A 21,730-nucleotide genomic window follows, 5' to 3' on the forward strand; every position below is an offset into this window, starting at 1 on the left:
ACCACCGTCTTACAGACCTTGAGAGAGAGAGAGGGGGGTAGGTAGGTGTTTATTTTTTATTTTTTTAGGGAATATAGTGGATTTTGTTTGTATACTGGATGCAATGTGTGTGATGAAGTGTCTGTAAGAGATGCAGTATGTAGATTGCACGTTTGTTTGGATAGGGCCCTCTGTATGTTATACACGTTTTGTTTCCTGTTGGACAGCGCTATATTTGTGTGCATCTGTCTGCCTTCGTGGGATGGGATAGGGGCTGTTATCTGTGGGCAGTGACAGTTTTTTTTGTCTTATGATTCTGCCCATTCCATGCCTCTTACCTGTGTCAGGGACAGGGGACACTCATTCCTTGGTGGTCCAAAGAGCTCTGTTTGCACTCTGCCAGCTGCCCAGGATATTTTTGTGGTTTGCTATTTTAGCCTACATTGTCATTATTTAGAGTTTAGTCAATACCTTGTTTAACAAAAAGCACAGGGCCTGCACTTGATGCTTTTGATTTCTCAATAACCCCTTAAGGACACAACGGAAATATTCAGTCATTCTTCTTTTATTCCAGAAGTTGTCCTTAAGGGGTTAAGTGTTCTTTGCTACACCCCCCTCATAAAATATACAAACGTTTTCAATAAAGTGCAACATGTGAGAAGCTTTAGTATCTGTGCTGCTCCCTAGTGGTAGAAACTAGTATAACAGGCAATGAAGATTTATAATTTTCTTTACTACTTCATCCTGAGCTAAAACTTTATATAGCAATAATTGATATTTTTAAAGAATTTGAGCAGTTATTTTTGTGTAACTCCAATACCAACTCCCACAACCACGTTAATGTTTTGTAAAATTATAGCTGAACTGAAAAAAATAGAATCAGATTTATGGTTAAAAACTTAGTATTTTAGTTATTTTCAAATACTTTACCTACAATAAATATTCTTTTAGATTAAAAGAAAAGTGTGGCACGTCTGTCAGTTGGAAAGATGGAAATAAGCCGGTGGGATAACTGAGAAGGAGTCACTTTTTGTGGTTCTACGGCTCTTGTTTTTGTTTTCCTTGGGCAGAGGGAGACCCTCCAAAAGCCTGGTAGTCCGCTCTCGTCTGTCATACATCTGAGCCACCTCATTAATGGTGCTTGCCGTGAAATGCCTTTCATTCATGTAAGCAATGGTCTCATCACGCTTGCGACCTACGTACCCTTTAAGCACAGTGTTGTATGGATTGTCCTTTGCAGAGGGCTGCAAAGTCTTGTATTTGAACTCCTTTCGGGTGATAACAGGTAACAGGAAGCAATCAGTTTGGTTCTTGATGACTTCATCTTCTCCACCCGAATGTCCCAAAGTTGAGGCTAGAAGATGATCTGGGATGGGTATCATGTCACATCCAGAAAACTTGTCTATATATTCCACATGTTTCTGCCGAACTTCAACAACATCTTTCAGTGACTGCTCCCGACGTTCTTCTAAATCCATAACTAATCGATGGGGGTAGTTTTCCCCTAGAATTACACCTGCCAAAAAGAAACAGCAGTAGAGTTCTCATTAAGTGAACATAGTGTGCTTAAACTCACCGTTAATAGAACAAATGCTTCTAGTAAACTGCTTTTTAAGAGGCCTAAACTTTAATAGAATGCCACACAAAAAACTGCACCATGGCAAGTTAACGGGTCAGAAGACCCTGCACAGAGTGATGTAGTCTGCCCTTCGATTGCTTGGGTACAAAGGTAGAGTTCGTACTTTGCGCTGTCAATTTTTTGAGCAATTACAGAGTGGAACTACAATTGAACTAGGATCCCATGAAAAATCTGTCACTTTCTGGTCTCTAAAGTAGTTACAGGTTTGCAGCAAACTGGAAATTACAAGTACCATAACCATTACAGCCCAGAGTAAGTAGTCAAACTATTTGCCAATTTACCTAAGGAATACCGGGTGCCGTCATCATCTGCAGCCCAAGAGCTGCAACACCAAGTTAAGACTGGTAATGCAGAGCTTAGCCCAGGTGCCACCCAGACGAAGTGGTGACATACCTGGTGGACCTCTGGTAGGTTGTCCAACTGCTCACAAACAATACGTGGAGGGTGCCCATATATTAATACCGTAACCACTACAGCAGGTTGTAACGCATAACTCCATTGCAATTAAATGTTATAGTGTGGGGAGGTCTCTAGTGCAGTCTTACCTTAAGTAGTTAAGCTGTTAAATAACAGTTTAAACCTGAAAGCTGACACCCAAATGCTCTGCCCCTCTGCTTCTTCTGAATGCCTGAGGCTTCAATAAGGAAGAACTTGGCCAAGCACTGCTGATCACTAGCTCCCCTTTTAGAAAAATGGGAGAGGGGGAGTTTGCACTCATCTGAATGGAAAGCTAGTGACACTGGGTCCAAGGCACAGGCTTGCAGACTTTGGTGTTAAACTGTTCATTAACAGTTTATCCCCTTGCACCATAACCACTGCTTCACAATAAACTTGTTATGGTTCCTGGAGTGACCCTGTAAAGAATTCCTTTTAACCCCTTAATGACCAAACTTCTAGAATAAAAGGGAATCATGACATGTCATGTGTCCTTAAGGGGTTAAAGGGACTCTCCAGGGAAGAGATTTTACTTACCTGGTTCCAGCGCCGGGAGCCTCGTGAAGCCGCGCCCCCTATTTCGTCAAAATGACGAAATAGGCGGGCGCAATCAGATGCTTCCATTTGGAAGCGTCATTGCTCCCTTGTGCGCATGCGCGGCTTCGCCGCACATACTGAATGCCGCCCTCTGAAGTCCTGAGCGCATTACCGCGCATGCGCGGTGTGCGCGGCCGCCAGCTGAGCTGAGTGACAACTCAGCTCGCGGTCTTTGCCCGCCCCCCTCCTCCGCTGACAGGCTGGAGAGAGAAGGCGCCCACACAGTGCCTTCTCTCTCCTGAACACGTCAGACGTATTTTAATACGTCTGACGTGTACAAGGCCTTTTTAGGGCCCTGCGTCTGAGTGACGGCCACTGGAGGTATTCCTATCAATCAATGTAAACACTGTATTTTCTCTGAAAATACAGTGTTTACATTAGATTGCCTGCAGGGAGCTATAGATAATACCTGAACAACTATATTAAGCTGTAGTTGTTCAGGTGACTATAGTGTCCCTTTAAGTATGAGTCCATATGTATATTATATGGCCAGTCATGACACCAATGGAATATTCTGTGCACATCTAGTAAATTCCTTTTTAATATTAGGCTACATTAAAAAGGTCACTCTAAGCACCATCTCTGCTTTACATTACTGCAAATTTAAAAAAAAAACTTGGAGCACCCCAAACCTACTTAACTCAGAGTGGATCGGAACTGCAGTGGTTTTAAAAACTAAACACTGTAGCCCTAAGACATTCCATCACAACTGTCAATTAGGCAGTAACAAAGCTTTGTATGAAATGAACATTGGGAAGCTGAAACAAAGTTTGGGCTCTGTGTTTCCACACAACTTTGGCTGAGTTTTTCCTCCTCAGACAGCTGAGGTATGGACTGGGGCTCTGCTGATAATTGCAAACCCAGAAACCAGACTGTGTGTTAAAGGAGCACTATAGGGTCAGGAACACAAACATGTATTCCTGACCCTATAGGGTTAAAACCACCATCTAGTCCCTGTGGGCCCCCCTCATGCCTCACTAAATATAGTAAAATCTTACTTGTATTCAAGTCTGCAGCTGCAATCTTTGTCCCGGTTTCCTTTAGACCTGCGCACTGACATCAGCAAAAGTGGTAGCCTAATCCAATCACAATGTTTCCCCATAGTATTGGCTGAGACTGACAAAGAGGCAGAGCCAGCACAATTCAAACACAGCCCTGGCCAATCAGCATCTCCTCATAGAGATGAATTGAATCAATGAATCTCTATGAGGAAAGTTCAGTGTCTGCATGCAGAGGGAGGAGATACTGAATGTTTGGATGCATTTTATGCTGCCATGACCCAGGAAGGATCTCTAACAGCCATCTGAGGAGTGGCCAGTGAAGTTATCATTAGGCTGTAATGTAAACACTGCATTTTATCTGAAAAGACAGTGTTTACAGCAAAAAGCCTGCAGGTAATGATTCTACTCACCAGAACAAATTAAATAAGCTGTAATTGTTCTGGTGACTATAGTGTCTCTTAAATGATCTGAAGTAGAAAACAACCTGCATTAGAAGGAGATGACACCCAGATAATTCTGGCATGAGCCACGTGGCCAGGGCTTATGGTGCAGCATTTTGCAAAACATTTAAGTTTTTTGTGTGTGCATAAACAACACATATTTGGACATGCAAAACAGAGCATACTAATGAGGAATAAATCTATGAAATATATTGGTGCCTGGAGTGTCCCTTTTAAGGCCATAGGAGTTGAACTGAAAGCATAGGTGACCAACAGAACTTTTCAGTTTGGCTATTTTGACCTTAAATTTGAAATTCATTTTGAATTATCACTTTAGTGAAAAATAGAGATGTCGCGAACATAAAATTTTCCGTTCATGAATGGCGAACTAAGCTATGTTCGCCAGGAACTATTTGCCAGCGAACTATTCTGGACATCTCTATTGAACAACCCTGTTTAGTGTGAATTTTTATAAGCTGAAAGTAAACTGAATAGATTGCTTTGCTATACTTCTAAACAATCTGTCTTACCTGCCCTTCGAAGGTGAGCAGGGGGACATTTCCAGGGCTTATGGATGTAGTCATTGGGTAACCCTGCAAGCTCTGGGCACCACTTCCTTGTATAGGTTCCATATGGGTCACAGGTCAGGGCAGCATCAACAGGGTGCATCACAAAATTCCAGTGGTCAAGTCCGGACATGCCCCCATTCTGCCACATCATGGCATTGATGGCAACATCTGCATCCACAAGGGTATCCTACATGGAAAGACAAGGGCAAGCTGGAAATGTATATTATGCTTCACCTTCACCAACCTGGCTCTGGTTATGCTTTAAATCACTGCTACCTTCATGTTAGCCATGCTCCAAGTTCATTATTTACTTTGGGTGGGGGAAGGGGAGATTTGTTTTAGGTTTAAGCCCCTGACCTACACTTTAGCAGAAGGACGTGACACTAATGTGAAGATCCAAAACCTTTGCATCAAAGGCAACTAAAGGCACATGTAGTCACCAAAACAACTTTAGATTAATGAAGCTGTTTTGGTGTATAGATCATACCCCTGCAGTTGTACTGCTCAATTCACTGCCATTTAGGAGTTAAATACCTGTTCGTTTCTGTTTATGCAGCCCTAGCCACATCTCCCCTGGCTGTGACTGACACAGCCTGCATTAAAAAACAAAATGGTTTCACTTTCAAACAGATGTTAACTTACTTTAAAAGTATTTCTTACTCTTTATATTGAACTTTAATTACATACAGGAGGCCTAGCAAACTTAACCGAGAAAGAGATAAGAAATTCTAAATTAAACAGAATTTGCAGTAAAGGATATCTCTTCACAGGAAGAGTTTAGGAACACTGTGTAAGTCACATGCAGGGTGGTATGATTACATAAACAAAGCAATGAATTGAGCAGTGAGACTGTAGGGGCATGATCTATACATAAAAATTGCTTTATTAAGCTAAAGATGTTTGGGAGTCTACAGGGTCCCATAGTTTTACGATAAATTCATATCTACCATTTCCATGGAGTTACTGACCTAAAAATGAACATGACCTCTGGATTCCAACACCATCGCTTGTTGCAAAAGTATAACTAGTCCTTCTTATAAAACATGGGGTAAATAAATACTTGACGAGTACCCTGGTCATTAAAGAATGTCATAGTGGAAGTTTATATAAAATAAAATGTCACACACACACACACCCGATACAAGATCCAGCACACATACATACACTGTTATATTGCCAAGAAATTTATGAATTCAAGTGGCCAAGGATATCAGGTCCACTGTAAGGTAAATACTGCAGAACTGGTGGGAGTATCTGCAAAAGGATGCCTTCTAAGGCTGTAGATATTGTTAAATATATACATTTTGCAATTCAGTATTCAGTTAATAAACTCCTCACTGTATACAAAAACAGTTATCATCAAAGTGTTCAGGACAGAAAGCAAACTATGGAGCTTGTTCTCTAAAAGGTGTGAAAAAAAAAAAAAAAGCATTCATACTCAGCAAAGTAAATATGGACCTTAGTTGTGTTGTCAATGCATTGCAACTCACATTTGTGGAAAAATATAGAATAAAAAAATGCTTTCTAGTTCTAAAAAATGGTACTGAGAATGCTAAAAGCAGCCCCTAAAATATCAGTTCTATTCAGACCAAGGAAACCAGTGAAATACATTGAAAATGATAAATCAAATTATGGCTAATAAGATTCTAAAATAGAGCTCCTTAATCTGTATAGAACATTGACACTCACCTGGAACCATCTGTAGCCGTGCACCCAGTGAATATGCAGGTAAGCAACCAGGAAGGATGCCACCACGTGCCTTGAGTAGTTACTCATCCAACCAGTTAACCACAGCTCTCTCATAGCGGCATCCACCAGAGGATAACCGGTCTTCCCCTTCTGCCAGGCTTCTAAGTGTATCTGGTTACTGCACCAACGTTGACTCTGTAAGAACAATATGTTAAATCGAGGCCTGATAAATAGTTTGGATCTTTGGGAACCACAGATAATAGTGTATGCCAACCCTTTTTAAAATATATGTATTTTTTTTATTTACAGTGCCCTATTGGGCATTAGAAAGAAACAGATTACTTTATACAATTTGATGAGCTGCACTCCCTATGTATGCCACCAGGTGGAGGCACGAATAAAATCAATAAAAACGAGAATAATTTCTGACTTCCAAGTAATGTACTACAAGACTTTTTATTCAGCATCACAGAAGGGCAAAAATTCGGCATGAAATGAGAACTTTTTCAAACTTGACAAATGTATATAGCCTAAGACACACTCCGTCTGTGAGAGGAACTAAAGGTCTCGCGGGATCATCCATAGACAATACTGAATGCGCAAGAATACAGCACTGAACAAGAGTGGATGGAAGAAAATAGCTGAGCCTGTAAGGAACAGGTTCAGGTAAATAAACGTCACCTTTCCCGGCCCCCCCATAGCCACCAGAACCCCAATGGTGACATCACAGATGGGGGCCTTAGTAAATTATGCAAAGGCCCTGTAACGGATCACCTGGCACCCTGACTTGGTACCTCCGTTAATGGATGCTCCTAGTGCTTCCTGAGGACTCCAAGCACTCTGGCAGACACCACAATCACCGAATCCGAGAAACATATATAAATCCTCTCAAACATATGAATGCTGTAGACCATTGAATAGGAACCATACGAATAGGCTTGTACTCCTAGCAGTCAACTGGAACAGCATGCAAGAAATCCTTCCCCCCAATAATGAGACGACACATCACTTTGAGGGTAAAACAGGAACTCTGGACTGGCTCATCCAGCCTGGCTTTTATTTCCAACTCACACATACAGGCCACACCCAGGGGGAGGCATAAAAGAACCAATGACATAGATGTTACCTCCCACACATCCCCTCCCCTTAGTGTGACACATAATCCCATTATGCATACAGTGTAAAATATACTTTTACACAACTTTCATAACTTTAAAACCATACATCACATTCACATAAAAATACATATCCACAATCAATCCATTCAGGGGAACAACATATTAAAAAATGGCATAAATCCGACCAGGGGTTCAAAAGTTACTAAAAGTATCTTTTGTTCCTTTCTGGCTGGCAGAAAAACATCCCCACAATGCACCCTGGTTTCCTCCCTTCTGCCCTGGAGTTAATTGGAGAAGTAATCCAATTACCCAGGACTAAAGGCAGACTCCATTAACCACATGGTTGCAAAACAACATAAAACACTTTAAAATACATAAAGTCACATTTACACATAACACACAGACATTTCACCTATCCCCAGATAGCTGGGATCTGCACGCACAAAACTACCGAATAGCGCGCAGATCCTACTCACACAGTACAATTGCCATGGAGCTAAAGTCTTTCCCATAGTCTTTCATTATATGAATAGGCTCCATGGTATGGCTATCTGGGGTATCACATTCCCATAAAGTCTGGTCCATAGTCCAAAGGCAAGAGGCGGGCAATCAGCCCCCTCCAAGGACACGTGGCGAGGTCGGTTTCGCCACAGGCCCCCTATAGGCACCCAGACCAATTCAGCTCAATGCCAGGTCCCCCTAGTTTTAACCCTGCAGCTGTAAACAAAGCAGTTTCAGAGAAACTGCTATGTTTACACTGAGGGTTAATCCAGCCTCTAGTGGCTGTATAATTGACAGCCGCCAACTGCGCTTCCGCGCTTCTCACTGATTTTTACAGTGAGAAGACGCCATAGTCCATAGGAAAGCATTGAGAATGCTTTCCTATGGACTGATTGAATGCGCGCGCGGCTCTTGCCGCGCATGCGCATTCGGCGGATGACGTCGGAAGAGGAAGGAGAGTCCCAGGCCTGGAGAAAGGTAAGAATGTAACCCCCTCTTCCCCCTTCAGCCTGGCGGGAGTGGAGGGCCCTATAGAGCCAGGAAAACAAGTTTGTTTTCCTGGCACTATAGTGGTCCTTTAAGAGACTCGTGCCTTTAAAAACCTTGAGTAGCTGCTAAGGCCTCTTCCTTGATGACTTTAAAATCAACAATTGATTTCTATTCACTGTAAAAACTGAACAGAGCCACTGATGATGGTCTTGGGACATAATTTTATTAGACCAGCTTATAAAGACAGGTGTTGCCTAAACATTAATTCTCCAATTAATAATTCCGTACCTTATATGCAGGTCTGACTGGTTCGGTGGGTATTTCAGGAAACAGGACTAGCAGCCAATAAGCGAGGTCACGCCATGCAAGCTTCCGCAGAAATTTTGGTACGTTCTTTTTAGTGAAGTGAGCTTCATGTAACACAGTGCGAGGACTAATTTGACCGAAGTGAAGATATGGAGAAATATGGCTTGTGTAAGGTTTGTCTGCACGACCAGATTCCTTCTCGTAGTGTTTTACTCCTATGTAAATGATATAATATTATTCGGGTATCCACATGTGACACACAAAGGATCAATGGTCTGAAACTTACACCACGTCCACCTTACCATCTTCAAGAAAGTTCCCTAAACACCTGAAAGCACCGTCTTCGCTAAAGTCCCAGGTAGTCCGGATTGTGGCTGCCCAGTCAATCTGCCGAAATATGGAACATTATTATTATGAAAGTGCGGAGTTCAAAAGAATGTAGCATTTCTATAAATTTCCTATAGTGACATTTCCTGGCTGTCAAGCACGTAGCTGGGTGGGATTCTGGCCTCACTTGCTTTGAACTATAGCTTAAAGTGTAAATAAGTGCTTATTTATGATAGCATCTGATTAGACAAACAATTGGCAATGGTAACTTCGCAGGAGGCGGATCAGAGTTGCAGTGAGGAAACTATCCCAGTGTTGGAAAAAAGGTGTAGTTAATGGCTGCATTAATTGTCAAATCAGGGGACCCAGTAATCTAAACACAAATAGGGACCCACAATAAAATACACACTAAACAACAAAAGGAGAACATTCCTAGGTTTTCTTAAAAAAAAAAGTAAAACAACTTTTATTTAAATATTCAATGTTTCAGATTTGCTTACAAATGTTAAGGGGACACTATAGTCACCAAAACAACTTTTGCTTAATGAAGCTGTTTTGGTGTATAGATCATGCCCCTGCAGTATCACTGCTCAATTCTCTGCCATTTAGAAGTTAAATCACTTTGTTTATGAAGCTTTAGGCACACCTCCCTAAACACAGTGTGTGTGTATGGGTGGAAGTATGCGTGGGTCAGTGTGTGTGTGTGTGTATGGGTGGAAGTATGCGTGGGTCAGTGTGTGTGTGTGTGTGTGTGTGTGTATGGGTGGAAGTATGCGTGGGTCAGTGTGTGTGTGTGTGTGTGTGTGTATGGGTGGAAGTATGCGTGGGTCAGTGTGTGTGTGTGTGTGTGTGTGTGTGTATGGGTGGAAGTATGCGTGGGTCAGTGTGTGTGTGTGTGTGTGTATGGGTGGAAGTATGCGTGGGTCAGTGTGTGTGTGTGTATGGGTGGAAGTATGCGTGGGTCAGTGTGTGTGTGTGTGTGTGTATGGGTGGAAGTATGCGTGGGTCAGTGTGTGTGTGTGTATGGGTGGAAGTATGCGTGGGTCAGTGTGTGTGTATGGGTGGAAGTATGCGTGGGTCAGTGTGTGTGTGTGTGTGTGTGTGTGTGTATGGGTGGAAGTATGCGTGGGTCAGTGTGTGTGTGTGTGTGTGTGTGTGTATGGGTGGAAGTATGCGTGGGTCAGTGTGTGTGTGTGTGTGTGTGTGTGTATGGGTGGAAGTATGCGTGGGTCAGTGTGTGTGTGTGTGTGTATATGGGTGGAAGTATGCGTGGGTCAGTGTGTGTGTGTGTGTGTGTATGGGTGGAAGTATGCGTGGGTCAGTGTGTGTGTGTGTGTGTGTATGGGTGGAAGTATGCGTGGGTCAGTGTGTGTGTGTATGGGTGGAAGTATGCGTGGGTCAGTGTGTGTGTGTGTATGGGTGGAAGTATGCGTGGGTCAGTGTGTGTGTGTGTATGGGTGGAAGTATGCGTGGGTCAGTGTGTGTGTGTGTGTGTGTGTATGGGTGGAAGTATGCGTGGGTCAGTGTGTGTGTGTGTGTGTATGGGTGGAAGTATGCGTGGGTCAGTGTGTGTGTGTGTGTGTATGGGTGGAAGTATGCGTGGGTCAGTGTGTGTGTGTGTGTGTATGGGTGGAAGTATGCGTGGGTCAGTGTGTGTGTGTGTGTGTATAGGTGGAAGTATGCGTGGGTCAGTGTGTGTGTGTGTGTGTATGGGTGGAAGTATGCGTGGGTCAGTGTGTGTGTGTGTGTGTGTGTATGGGTGGAAGTATGCGTGGGTCAGTGTGTGTGTGTGTGTGTGTGTGTGTATGGGTGGAAGTATGCGTGGGTCAGTGTGTGTGTGTGTGTGTGTGTGTATGGGTGGAAGTATGCGTGGGTCAGTGTGTGTGTGTGTATGGGTGGAAGTATGCGTGGGTCAGTGTGTGTGTGTGTGTGTATGGGTGGAAGTATGCGTGGGTCAGTGTGTGTGTGTGTGTGTGTGTATGGGTGGAAGTATGCGTGGGTCAGTGTGTGTGTGTGTGTGTGTATGGGTGGAAGTATGCGTGGGTCTGTGTGTGTGTGTGTATGGGTGGAAGTATGCGTGGGTCAGTGTGTGTGTGTGTGTGTATGGGTGGAAGTATGCGTGGGTCAGTGTGTGTGTGTGTGTGTGTGTATGGGTGGAAGTATGCGTGGGTCAGTGTGTGTGTGTGTGTGTGTGTATGGGTGGAAGTATGCGTGGGTCAGTGTGTGTGTGTGTGTGTGTGTGTGTGTGTGTGTATGGGTGGAAGTATGCGTGGGTCAGTGTGTGTGTGTGTGTATGGGTGGAAGTATGCGTGGGTCAGTGTGTGTGTGTGTGTGTGTGTGTGTATGGGTGGAAGTATGCGTGGGTCAGTGTGTGTGTGTATGGGTGGAAGTATGCGTGGGTCAGTGTGTGTGTGTATGGGTGGAAGTATGCGTGGGTCAGTGTGTGTGTGTATGGGTGGAAGTATGCGTGGGTCAGTGTGTGTGTATGGGTGGAAGTATGCGTGGGTCAGTGTGTGTGTATGGGTGGAAGTATGCGTGGGTCAGTGTGTGTGTGTGTATGGGTGGAAGTATGCGTGGGTCAGTGTGTGTGTGTGTGTGTGTATGGGTGGAAGTATGCGTGGGTCAGTGTGTGTGTGTGTGTGTGTATGGGTGGAAGTATGCGTGGGTCAGTGTGTGTGTGTATGGGTGGAAGTATGCGTGGGTCAGTGTGTGTGTGTGTGTGTGTATGGGTGGAAGTATGCGTGGGTCAGTGTGTGTGTGTATGGGTGGAAGTATGCGTGGGTCAGTGTGTGTGTGTATGGGTGGAAGTATGCGTGGGTCAGTGTGTGTGTGTATGGGTGGAAGTATGCGTGGGTCTGTGTGTGTGTGTGTATGGGTGGAAGTATGCGTGGGTCAGTGTGTGTGTGTGTGTATGGGTGGAAGTGTGTGTGTGTGTGTGTGTGTGTATGGGTGGAAGTATGCGTGGGTCAGTGTGTGTGTGTATGGGTGGAAGTGTGTGTGTGTGTGTGGAAGTATGCGTGTGTGTATGGGTGGAAGTATGCGTGTGTGTATGGGTGGAAGTATGCGTGTGTGTATGGGTGGAAGTATGCGTGTGTGTATGGGTGGAAGTATGCGTGTGTGTATGGGTGGAAGTATGCGTGGGTCAGTGTGTGTGTGTGTATGGGTGGAAGTATGCGTGGGTCAGTGTGTGTGTATGGGTGGAAGTATGCGTGGGTCAGTGTGTGTGTATGGGTGGAAGCATGCGTGGGTCAGTGTGTGTGTGTATGGGTGGAAGCATGCGTGGGTCAGTGTGTGTGTGTATGGGTGGAAGCATGCGTGGGTCAGTGTGTGTGTGTATGGGTGGAAGCATGCGTGGGTCAGAGAGGGGTCTCTCTCTCTCTCTCTCTCTCATCCCGATTTGCGAACACACTACAGCCCCTAGCTACACATAGTATACCACAAGGAGACCCCTTTACCCACACTTCACCACAAACAGTCCCTTCTACACATGGGTAGCCCCATCCAATTTTGCTCTTTTGTATCCTTCCCAAATTCTATAGCAGCACCATTTCATAAAAATAACTGTAGGTTAAAGAAGTAAACTGACCACTGTGCCATCTTTTCTACGTGGCATCCTGGCAAGGTTCAGCTTGTCAATGTCCACTGAACCAGGCCAACAGGATGGTACAGGCAGACAAGTCGGGGCTTCTACGGGAATTCCTATTGGACCAGGTGGGTTCCTTTTACAACAAGCCATAAAGTGAGTCACTGAACCAATACCTGCAAAATAAATATTTACATAAAAAGAATTGTGGTAAAAATAGAGTAAATTGGACATCAACTTAGCAAACATCAAATAATAGTTGTAATACACATTAGCAACTTTAATTCTAAACAATTAGTGCAAAGAATTGAAAAAAATGCATTGACAGCCTTGAGACACACAAAACATTAAAAGGGACACTGTAAACACCCAGCTAATTGAAGTAATCTGGGTGCTGTGACCCTTTTGCACTTAGTGCGGTCTAACAGACAGCCATTAGAGGGCTTCCGGAATCCAAATGGGCTTTTGGTCCGTTATCTGACGCTGGACATCCTCACGAACCTCCAGCATCAGATTTTCCCCATGGGAAAGCATTGAATAATGGGGAGGTCCAATGCGCGCACGGCCATTGCCGCCCGTGCACCATAGGTGGCGGGGGAGGAGTGTGGGGGCGGAGCCTGACAAAGCGCTGGATTCAGGTAAGTAGCTGAAGAGTTTTTAACCCCTTTAGCTCCGCGGGAGGGGACCTATTAACCCTATCGTGCCAGGAAAATGGCTTTGTTTTCCTGGCACTATAGAATTCCTTTAAGGTCACAAACCATTGCTAACAGCACAGATATACCTTTACTCACTGTATCTGTCCCCTCTAGTACTTTCTAAACCCAACGAGGTATTGAAAATATTTGTGTTGCAAATACAAAACCTAAAACTGCTCCCAACCTACAAGAAATGATAGGCACTATTAAAAATGGAAGACAATGTGAGCTCATGTTGCCTTAATCCTCCTTTGCCCCTATTGTAGAATATAAATATTTGATATATAAACAAGAAAATTTAACGAGGAGTTGATTATGTGAGCTTGGGCAGCAGACATGTTCCGGCTGTAAGCTGACAAGGACATTAAGCAGACTAGCAGAACTGATATGTGTGACTTTCATCTTTAGTACACATTAGCAATAACATTTTAAGTCGATTTCTTTACTCCCATATCCACTTTCTTTGCATAAATAAATGTATAATGTGGGTCTGATTATATGTACAGAGTACAGGTCACCAGCAAGAAATGATGTATGGAGATAATTGGCAATTTGCATACTGTCTACAGACGGAGTATCTCTCAATGGTTGGACAACGTTGCAAATTTAGAACACGAACAAAGATACAGACAATTATTTATAGGAAATGTGTGGATGCATGTACAGACAGGTTTAACTGTATATATCTCCTGTACACTATAGTCAGAACAACTACAGCTTATTGTATTTGTTCTGGTAAGTATAATCATTTCCTTCAGGCTTTTTGCATTTTCTCATAAAAGACAGTATTTACATTACAGACTAGGATAACTCCACTGGCCACTGTCAGACGGCTACTAGAGGGCTTTTCTGGGACAGTGCGGCACGCTGCATGGAGACACTGAACTTTCCTCATATCAATGACTCTCTGATGCATCAATGCTGATTGGCCAAGGTCGTGTTTGGCTTGCACTGGCTCTGCCCCTGATCTGCCTTCTTGACAGCCAATCCAATGTGAAAGCATTGTAATTAACTCAGAGAATCACTTCTAATTATGTCAGCCAAGCAGGCAGATCAGGGGCAGAGCCAGCAGCAGCAGACTGGAATAAAAGTAAGATTTTGCTCTATTTTGGAGTGTAAGGGGAGGGAGGGGGCGGCAGGGTGGCTTTAACACTATAGAGTCAGGAATACACGTTTGTGTTCCTGACCCTATATAGTGTTCCTTTAAATGCAGACAACATGGGCAGACACACACAGTATTTCTTCCACGGTTTTCAAACCCTGTTGCAGTTTTGCTGTATTGTCATAACATAACATATTCTCTATTTCTGATGGATGGGATCTATGCCTCATACACAATCCCTCTACAAGGCAATACAGAATTAACGCATTTTTAGAGAATATTGGAAATTAATGTGAAGATGCCCATGAATGCCAAGTGATAGTGACTTAAAGGACCACTCTAGGCACCCAGACCACTTCAGCTTAATGAAGTGGTCTGGGTGCCAGGTCCAGCTAGGGTTAACTAATGTTTTTATAAACATAGCAGTTTCAGAGAAACTGCTATGTTTATCAATTAGTTAAGCCTTCCCCTATTTCCTCTAGTGGCTGTCTCACTGACAGCCGCTAGAGGCGCTTGCGTGATTCTCACTGTGAAAATCACAATTATGAATGCTTTCCTATGTGACCGGCTGAATGCGCGCGCAGCTCTTACAGCGCGTGCGCATTGAGCCCACGGGGAGGAACGGAGGCGGAGAGGAGGAGGAGGAGAGCTCCCCGCCCAGCGCTGGAAAAAGGTAAGTTTTTACCCCTTTCCCCTTTCCAGAGCCGGGCGGGAGGGGGTCCCTGAGGGCGGGGGCACCCTCAGGGCACTCTAGTGCCAGGAAAACGAGTATGCTTTCCTGGCACTAGAGTGGTCCTTTAATTAGATGTGTGCAGGGCTTGTTAAATATCTATATTCTTCCTTAAATTTGATAAAGGTAAAAATAATGCTGTAACAGGGGAATGACAGAAGGCAGAGATGCTGCTTGCCACCAAGCGCTGCTTCATAACAGCCTGGTCACACAATTATAGGATGTAACTTGATATTGTGCTGTCGCACCAGAACATCTGTCTTTTATTATTATTGGAGCCTCACCTAACACACTATGTCAAGAACACATATTGTATACACACACACACACACACGTCAAGAAAGGAAATCAAAAATATTATAGATTACATTGGCCATGGTTGAATCTCAACATAGAGGACTCTAAAATGACAGAATATGAAATCTCATAAACTCACCTCTTAGCCCAACTCCTTCGGTACTAACTGAATAGGGTTCATACAGACAGTATGAATGACACTTTTTAAACACCACCCTTTGCTTCTTTAAGGTCTCTTCTATATGATCGTCTCTTTCCTTTAGCCAAGGTTCGTACACAGAATTCACTATAACCGTAGCCGCCCCAGTCTCCTTTACAAGAGTTGCCAACTCATGGACACAAGATTCAGTCACCCTACAAATAAGTTGGCTGCCAAACCGATTCTTCAAAGTCTCATCGAGTAGGAGTAAAGCATGGTGAAGCCAGTATTTGGTCGCTCCGCCACTGGCCAGAGTGAAGTTCTGACCAGATTCTTCAGACAAGCTCCATAAGAACACTGGAATTACTGGTACTCCATGTTCTAAAGTGGCAATAAGTGCTGGATTGTCATGCAGACGCAAGTCTCTCCGGAACCAAACAAGTACTGGTCTCATGGTACCGGGACTCTTTAATATAGCCGAGTTTTTCTTCTTACGGCCTCTCCTACTCTTTTTCGCTTTACTTGAATTGAAAACTAAAGACTCCATATTGAATAGATTCCCATTATCATTTAGAGGAAGGACGCAATCTTCTGGCTCAGGTTGACCAGAATATGAGTGGTCTGGTTCATTTCTCTTCTCCTCATTTATCTGAAGTCTCTCTGGAGTAAGTCTTGTGCCCAAATTATCTTTTAGGATTACATCACTGGTTAATAAAGGTTTCTCAATATTTTGACTTTCAACAGATGATTTTTTGAGAGCTTCTGAATAAGAAATTTTGGGATCCATAATTTCTCTTTGATATCGCTGAGTTGGTATGGATGTTAACACCCCATTAATTTGTTCCCTAGAAGAGTTTTCCTGGAGAGACAGCGCTATCGCAAGTTCCAAGTCAATATCACAATCCAAAGTTTCGGAATCCAGGGGTTCCTACAAAGAACAAGAGCAGAGGATCTTATGGACTTGATGATGTAACTGAAATAACCTAGAAATTTCTGACTCTGAATGAATTTAGTTATGCTTGGTATACAAATTAATGTATCTTGTAGAACAAATAAGTATAAAGCTTTATTTTATTTTTTTCGACAATCTTTATTTTTGGGTGAAGCAAGTCATAGTACACATTAGATACAATGAGTTGTGCAGTTTTCTTTGAACAAAACATCTAGCGCATCTTTGTAATCAGCTAGTTAAAGTTTAACATGTTACACAGTGTATGGAAAAACATGAAAAAACATAGAACTTATAACTGTTTGAGTTTCCCTAGGTGGGTACAGAAATCAGCGTAAGCGAAGTCAGAGGGGTTGTGAGTGTGTCAGTTTCAGGTAGGGGTCCCGGGTATGTACGCCAAGACCCAGATATTGGGTTATAGTCGGTAGGGGTTCCCGTCTGGGGGAGGGTTTTCTGTTATAGTCTGATATATCCTCGTCTAGTGTGCTTTGGGGGTCTGGCTATCTTCTGTTGGTTTGTCTCCCCTATCCCTCTATCCGATGTCTCCCTGTGTGCTCGTCCCATGGCCCTCATTGTTTTGTGTAGGCCTGGTTGTTGTGTGGCACTTATGGGCAGTAGAAGGTTGGTCAGTTGTTCTTCTTGCATGGGATTATCGCCTATGCTACTAGGTCCTATGGTTCTGGCTATAGTTTTTAGAATGGGACACTTGCAGTAGAAGGAAAGAGAGAGAGAGGAAGGACAAGGAGAGAGGGGGAAAAAAGGGGGGGGGGGAGCTGGGCTTGGGTTCCATCCTCTCCGTTATCCCTTGTAACCTATGCCCAACGGGCATGCCGTGCCCCCCATCCCGGTCTCAACTCTGTCCTGGGTGTTCCTCGGTGCGAGTATAAAGCTTTATGATACACTAACTAACAGGTCCATTTGGGTCTAATGTGACATTAAATTTAAGATTACTGTATTCAAGATGGGTGCAATCTTCTACAGTGAAAATCCATTTAAAAGAAAAAGGATACACACGCACTTTTGTGCTTAATACTACATAATTACGACAGTAGGAGATTTCCCACTATTATGCATGATCTGGAACCCGAGTGTGCAACTCCACTTTTCTATGCTAGTCTGAAAAAGGTATTAAGGGGACACTGTAGGCACTCTAAACATTTCATTTCTTTAAATGAATTATATAGTTTCTGGAGTCCCATGACACTGTCCCTCAATTCAGAGTTTAACCATGTTTAAGCAGTTTAACACTAAATAAGGGTCTCTGGTCACCATAGGCGTGCGCACGGGGTGTGCCGGGTGTGCCTGGGCACACCCTAATCCCCGTGGCACCCCTATGTATTGAGTCCTGCAGGAACAGCGTTCCTGCACTTTTATTTGAGCAGGAACGCTGTTCCTGCAGGCACTCAGCTCCCCATTCCTCCCCCTATGTTCCCCCTGTCATGGGGGAGGGGCAGGTGGTGAAGGACCCCCACCCCCCGGTCAGGCGCCGGTCTCCACTCAGCCGCGGCGAGGGAGCTGTGTGCTCTCTGCTTCCTCTCGCCGCGCGCTGTTTGCTGATGCTGGGAGCCGGAATATGACGTCATATTCCGGCTCCCAGCTACAGCAGACAGCCCACGCGGCGAGAGGAAGCAGAGAGCACACAGCTCCCTCGCCGCGGCTGAGTGGAGACCGGCGCCTGACCGACCCACTGGACCCCAGCGACAAGTCCACCAGCACTCCAGGTAGGGAGGCTGGGTGGACATATTTTAATTAAAAAATAATAATTTGTGTGTATGTGTCTGTGAGTGATTGTGTCTGTGAATGTATGTATGTGAGTGTTTGTGTCTGTGAATGTATGTATGTGTGTGTCTGTGTGTATGTGTCTGTGAGTGATTGTGTCTGTGAATGTATGTATGTGAGTGTTTGTGTCTGTGAATGTATGTATGTGAGTGTTTGTGTCTGTGAATGTATGTATGTGTGTGTATGTGTCTGTGAGTGTGAGTGTCTGTGAGTGTGAGTGTCTGTGAGTGTGAGTGTCTGTGAGTGTGAGTGTCTGTGAGTGTGAGTGTCTGTGAGTGTGAGTGTCTGTGAGTGTGAGTGTCTGTGAGTGTGAGTGTCTGTGAGTGTGAGTGTCTGTGAGTGTGAGTGTCTGTGAGTGTGAGTGTCTGTGAGTGTGAGTGTCTGTGAGTGTGAGTGTCTGTGAGTGTGAGTGTCTGTGAGTGTGAGTGTCTGTGAGTGTGAGTGTCTGTGAGTGTGAGTGTCTGTGAGTGTGAGTGTCTGTGAGTGTGAGTGTCTGTGAGTGTGAGTGTCTGTGAGTGTATGTGTCTGTGAGTGTATGTGTCTGTGAGTGTATGTGTCTGTGAGTGTATGTGTCTGTGAGTGTATGTGTCTGTGAGTGTATGTGTCTGTGAGTGTGAGTGTCTGTGAGTGTATGTGTCTGTGAGTGTGAGTGTCTGTGAGTGTATGTGTCTGTGAGTGTATGTGTCTGTGAGTGTGAGTGTCTGTGAGTGTATGTGTCTGTGAGTGTGAGTGTCTGTGAGTGTGAGTGTGAGTGTGAGTGTCTGTGAGTGTCTGTGAGTGTGAGTGTCTGTGAGTGTGAGTGTCTGTGAGTGTGAGTGTCTGTGAGTGTGAGTGTCTGTGAGTGTGAGTGTCTGTGAGTGTGAGTGTCTGTGAGTGTGAGTGTCTGTGAGTGTGAGTGTCTGTGAGTGTGAGTGTCTGTGAGTGTGAGTGTCTGTGAGTGTGAGTGTCTGTGAGTGTGAGTGTCTGTGAGTGTGAGTGTCTGTGAGTGTGAGTGTCTGTGAGTGTGAGTGTCTGTGAGTGTGAGTGTCTGTGAGTGTGAGTGTCTGTGAGTGTGAGTGTCTGTGAGTGAGTGTCTGTGAGTGTGAGTGTCTGTGAGTGTGAGTGTGAGTGTGAGTGTCTGTGAGTGTATGTGTCTGTGAGTGTATGTGTCTGTGAGTGTGAGTGTCTGTGAGTGTATGTGTCTGTGAGTGTGAGTGTCTGTGAGTGTGAGTGTCTGTGAGTGTGAGTGTCTGTGAGTGTGAGTGTCTGTGAGTGTGAGTGTCTGTGAGTGTGAGTGTCTGTGAGTGTGAGTGTCTGTGAGTGTGAGTGTCTGTGAGTGTGAGTGTCTGTGAGTGTGAGTGTCTGTGAGTGTATGTGTCTGTGAGTGTATGTGTCTGTGAGTGTATGTGTCTGTGAGTGTATGTGTCTGTGAGTGTATGTGTCTGTGAGTGTATGTGTCTGTGAGTGTATGTGTCTGTGAGTGTATGTGTCTGTGAGTGTATGTGTCTGTGAGTGTATGTGTCTGTGAGTGTGAGTGTCTGTGAGTGTATGTGTCTGTGAGTGTGAGTGTCTGTGAGTGTATGTGTCTGTGAGTGTATGTGTCTGTGAGTGTGAGTGTCTGTGAGTGTATGTGTCTGTGAGTGTGAGTGTCTGTGAGTGTGAGTGTGAGTGTGAGTGTCTGTGAGTGTCTGTGAGTGTGAGTGTCTGTGAGTGTGAGTGTCTGTGAGTGTGAGTGTCTGTGAGTGTGAGTGTCTGTGAGTGTGAGTGTCTGTGAGTGTGAGTGTCTGTGAGTGTGAGTGTCTGTGAGTGTGAGTGTCTGTGAGTGTGAGTGTCTGTGAGTGTGAGTGTCTGTGAGTGTGAGTGTCTGTGAGTGTGAGTGTCTGTGAGTGTGAGTGTCTGTGAGTGTGAGTGTCTGTGAGTGTGAGTGTCTGTGAGTGTGAGTGTCTGTGAGTGTGAGTGTCTGTGAGTGTGAGTGTCTGTGAGTGTGAGTGTCTGTGAGTGTGAGTGTCTGTGAGTGTGAGTGTCTGTGAGTGTGAGTGTCTGTGAGTGTGAGTGTCTGTGAGTGTGAGTGTCTGTGAGTGTGAGTGTCTGTGAGTGTGAGTGTCTGTGAGTGTGAGTGTGAGTGTGAGTGTCTGTGAGTGTCTGTGAGTGTGAGTGTCTGTGAGTGTGAGTGTCTGTGAGTGTGAGTGTCTGTGAGTGTGAGTGTCTGTGAGTGTGAGTGTGAGTGTGAGTGTCTGTGAGTGTCTGTGAGTGTGAGTGTCTGTGAGTGTATGTGTCTGTGAGTGTGAGTGTCTGTGAGTGTATGTGTCTGTGAGTGTATGTGTCTGTGAGTGTATGTGTCTGTGAGTGTGAGTGTCTGTGAGTGTATGTGTCTGTGAGTGTGAGTGTGAGTGTGAGTGTCTGTGAGTGTCTGTGAGTGTGAGTGTCTGTGAGTGTGAGTGTCTGTGAGTGTGAGTGTCTGTGAGTGTGAGTGTCTGTGAGTGTGAGTGTCTGTGAGTGTGAGTGTCTGTGAGTGTGAGTGTCTGTGAGTGTGAGTGTCTGTGAGTGTGAGTGTCTGTGAGTGTGAGTGTCTGTGAGTGTATGTGTCTGTGAGTGTGAGTGTCTGTGAGTGTATGTGTCTGTGAGTGTGAGTGTCTGTGAGTGTGAGTGTGAGTGTGAGTGTCTGTGAGTGTCTGTGAGTGTGAGTGTCTGTGAGTGTGAGTGTCTGTGAGTGTGAGTGTCTGTGAGTGTGAGTGTCTGTGAGTGTGAGTGTCTGTGAGTGTGAGTGTCTGTGAGTGTGAGTGTCTGTGAGTGTGAGTGTCTGTGAGTGTGAGTGTCTGTGAGTGTGAGTGTCTGTGAGTGTGAGTGTCTGTGAGTGTCTGTGAGTGTGAGTGTCTGTGAGTGTATGTGTCTGTGAGTGTGAGTGTCTGTGAGTGTATGTGTCTGTGAGTGTATGTGTCTGTGAGTGTGAGTGTCTGTGAGTGTATGTGTCTGTGAGTGTGAGTGTCTGTGAGTGTGAGTGTCTGTGAGTGTGAGTGTCTGTGAGTGTGAGTGTCTGTGAGTGTATGTGTCTGTGAGTGTGAGTGTCTGTGAGTGTGAGTGTCTGTGAGTGTGAGTGTCTGTGAGTGTGAGTGTCTGTGAGTGTGAGTGTCTGTGAGTGTGAGTGTCTGTGAGTGTGAGTGTCTGTGAGTGTGAGTGTCTGTGAGTGTGAGTGTCTGTGAGTGTGAGTGTCTGTGAGTGTGAGTGTCTGTGAGTGTGAGTGTCTGTGAGTGTGAGTGTCTGTGAGTGTGAGTGTCTGTGAGTGTGAGTGTCTGTGAGTGTCTGTGAGTGTGAGTGTCTGTGAGTGTATGTGTCTGTGAGTGTGAGTGTCTGTGAGTGTATGTGTCTGTGAGTGTATGTGTCTGTGAG

General features: G+C 44.7%; 1 protein-coding gene across 1 annotated transcript in view; it reads right to left on the bottom strand.

Annotated features, from left to right (window-relative positions):
- Positions 1 to 277: 277 nt before the first annotated feature.
- The window catches only part of LOC134579120 (deoxyribodipyrimidine photo-lyase-like), a 25,408-nt gene continuing 3,955 nt past the window's right edge, over positions 278 to 21,730 (bottom strand). The window contains exons 2-8 of the mRNA XM_063438293.1: positions 15,637 to 16,564; positions 12,677 to 12,849; positions 9,066 to 9,150; positions 8,746 to 8,978; positions 6,350 to 6,544; positions 4,622 to 4,847; positions 278 to 1,495 (exon numbers count right to left, since the gene is read on the bottom strand). Of these exons, the coding sequence (XP_063294363.1) occupies positions 957 to 1,495; positions 4,622 to 4,847; positions 6,350 to 6,544; positions 8,746 to 8,978; positions 9,066 to 9,150; positions 12,677 to 12,849; positions 15,637 to 16,564 (2,379 nt within the window). The 3' untranslated portion in view covers positions 278 to 956. The remainder of the gene's footprint in view (positions 1,496 to 4,621; positions 4,848 to 6,349; positions 6,545 to 8,745; positions 8,979 to 9,065; positions 9,151 to 12,676; positions 12,850 to 15,636; positions 16,565 to 21,730) is intronic.

The sequence above is a fragment of the Pelobates fuscus genome, chromosome 12 (assembly GCF_036172605.1).
Source record: "Pelobates fuscus isolate aPelFus1 chromosome 12, aPelFus1.pri, whole genome shotgun sequence".
NCBI lineage: Eukaryota > Metazoa > Chordata > Amphibia > Anura > Pelobatidae > Pelobates > Pelobates fuscus.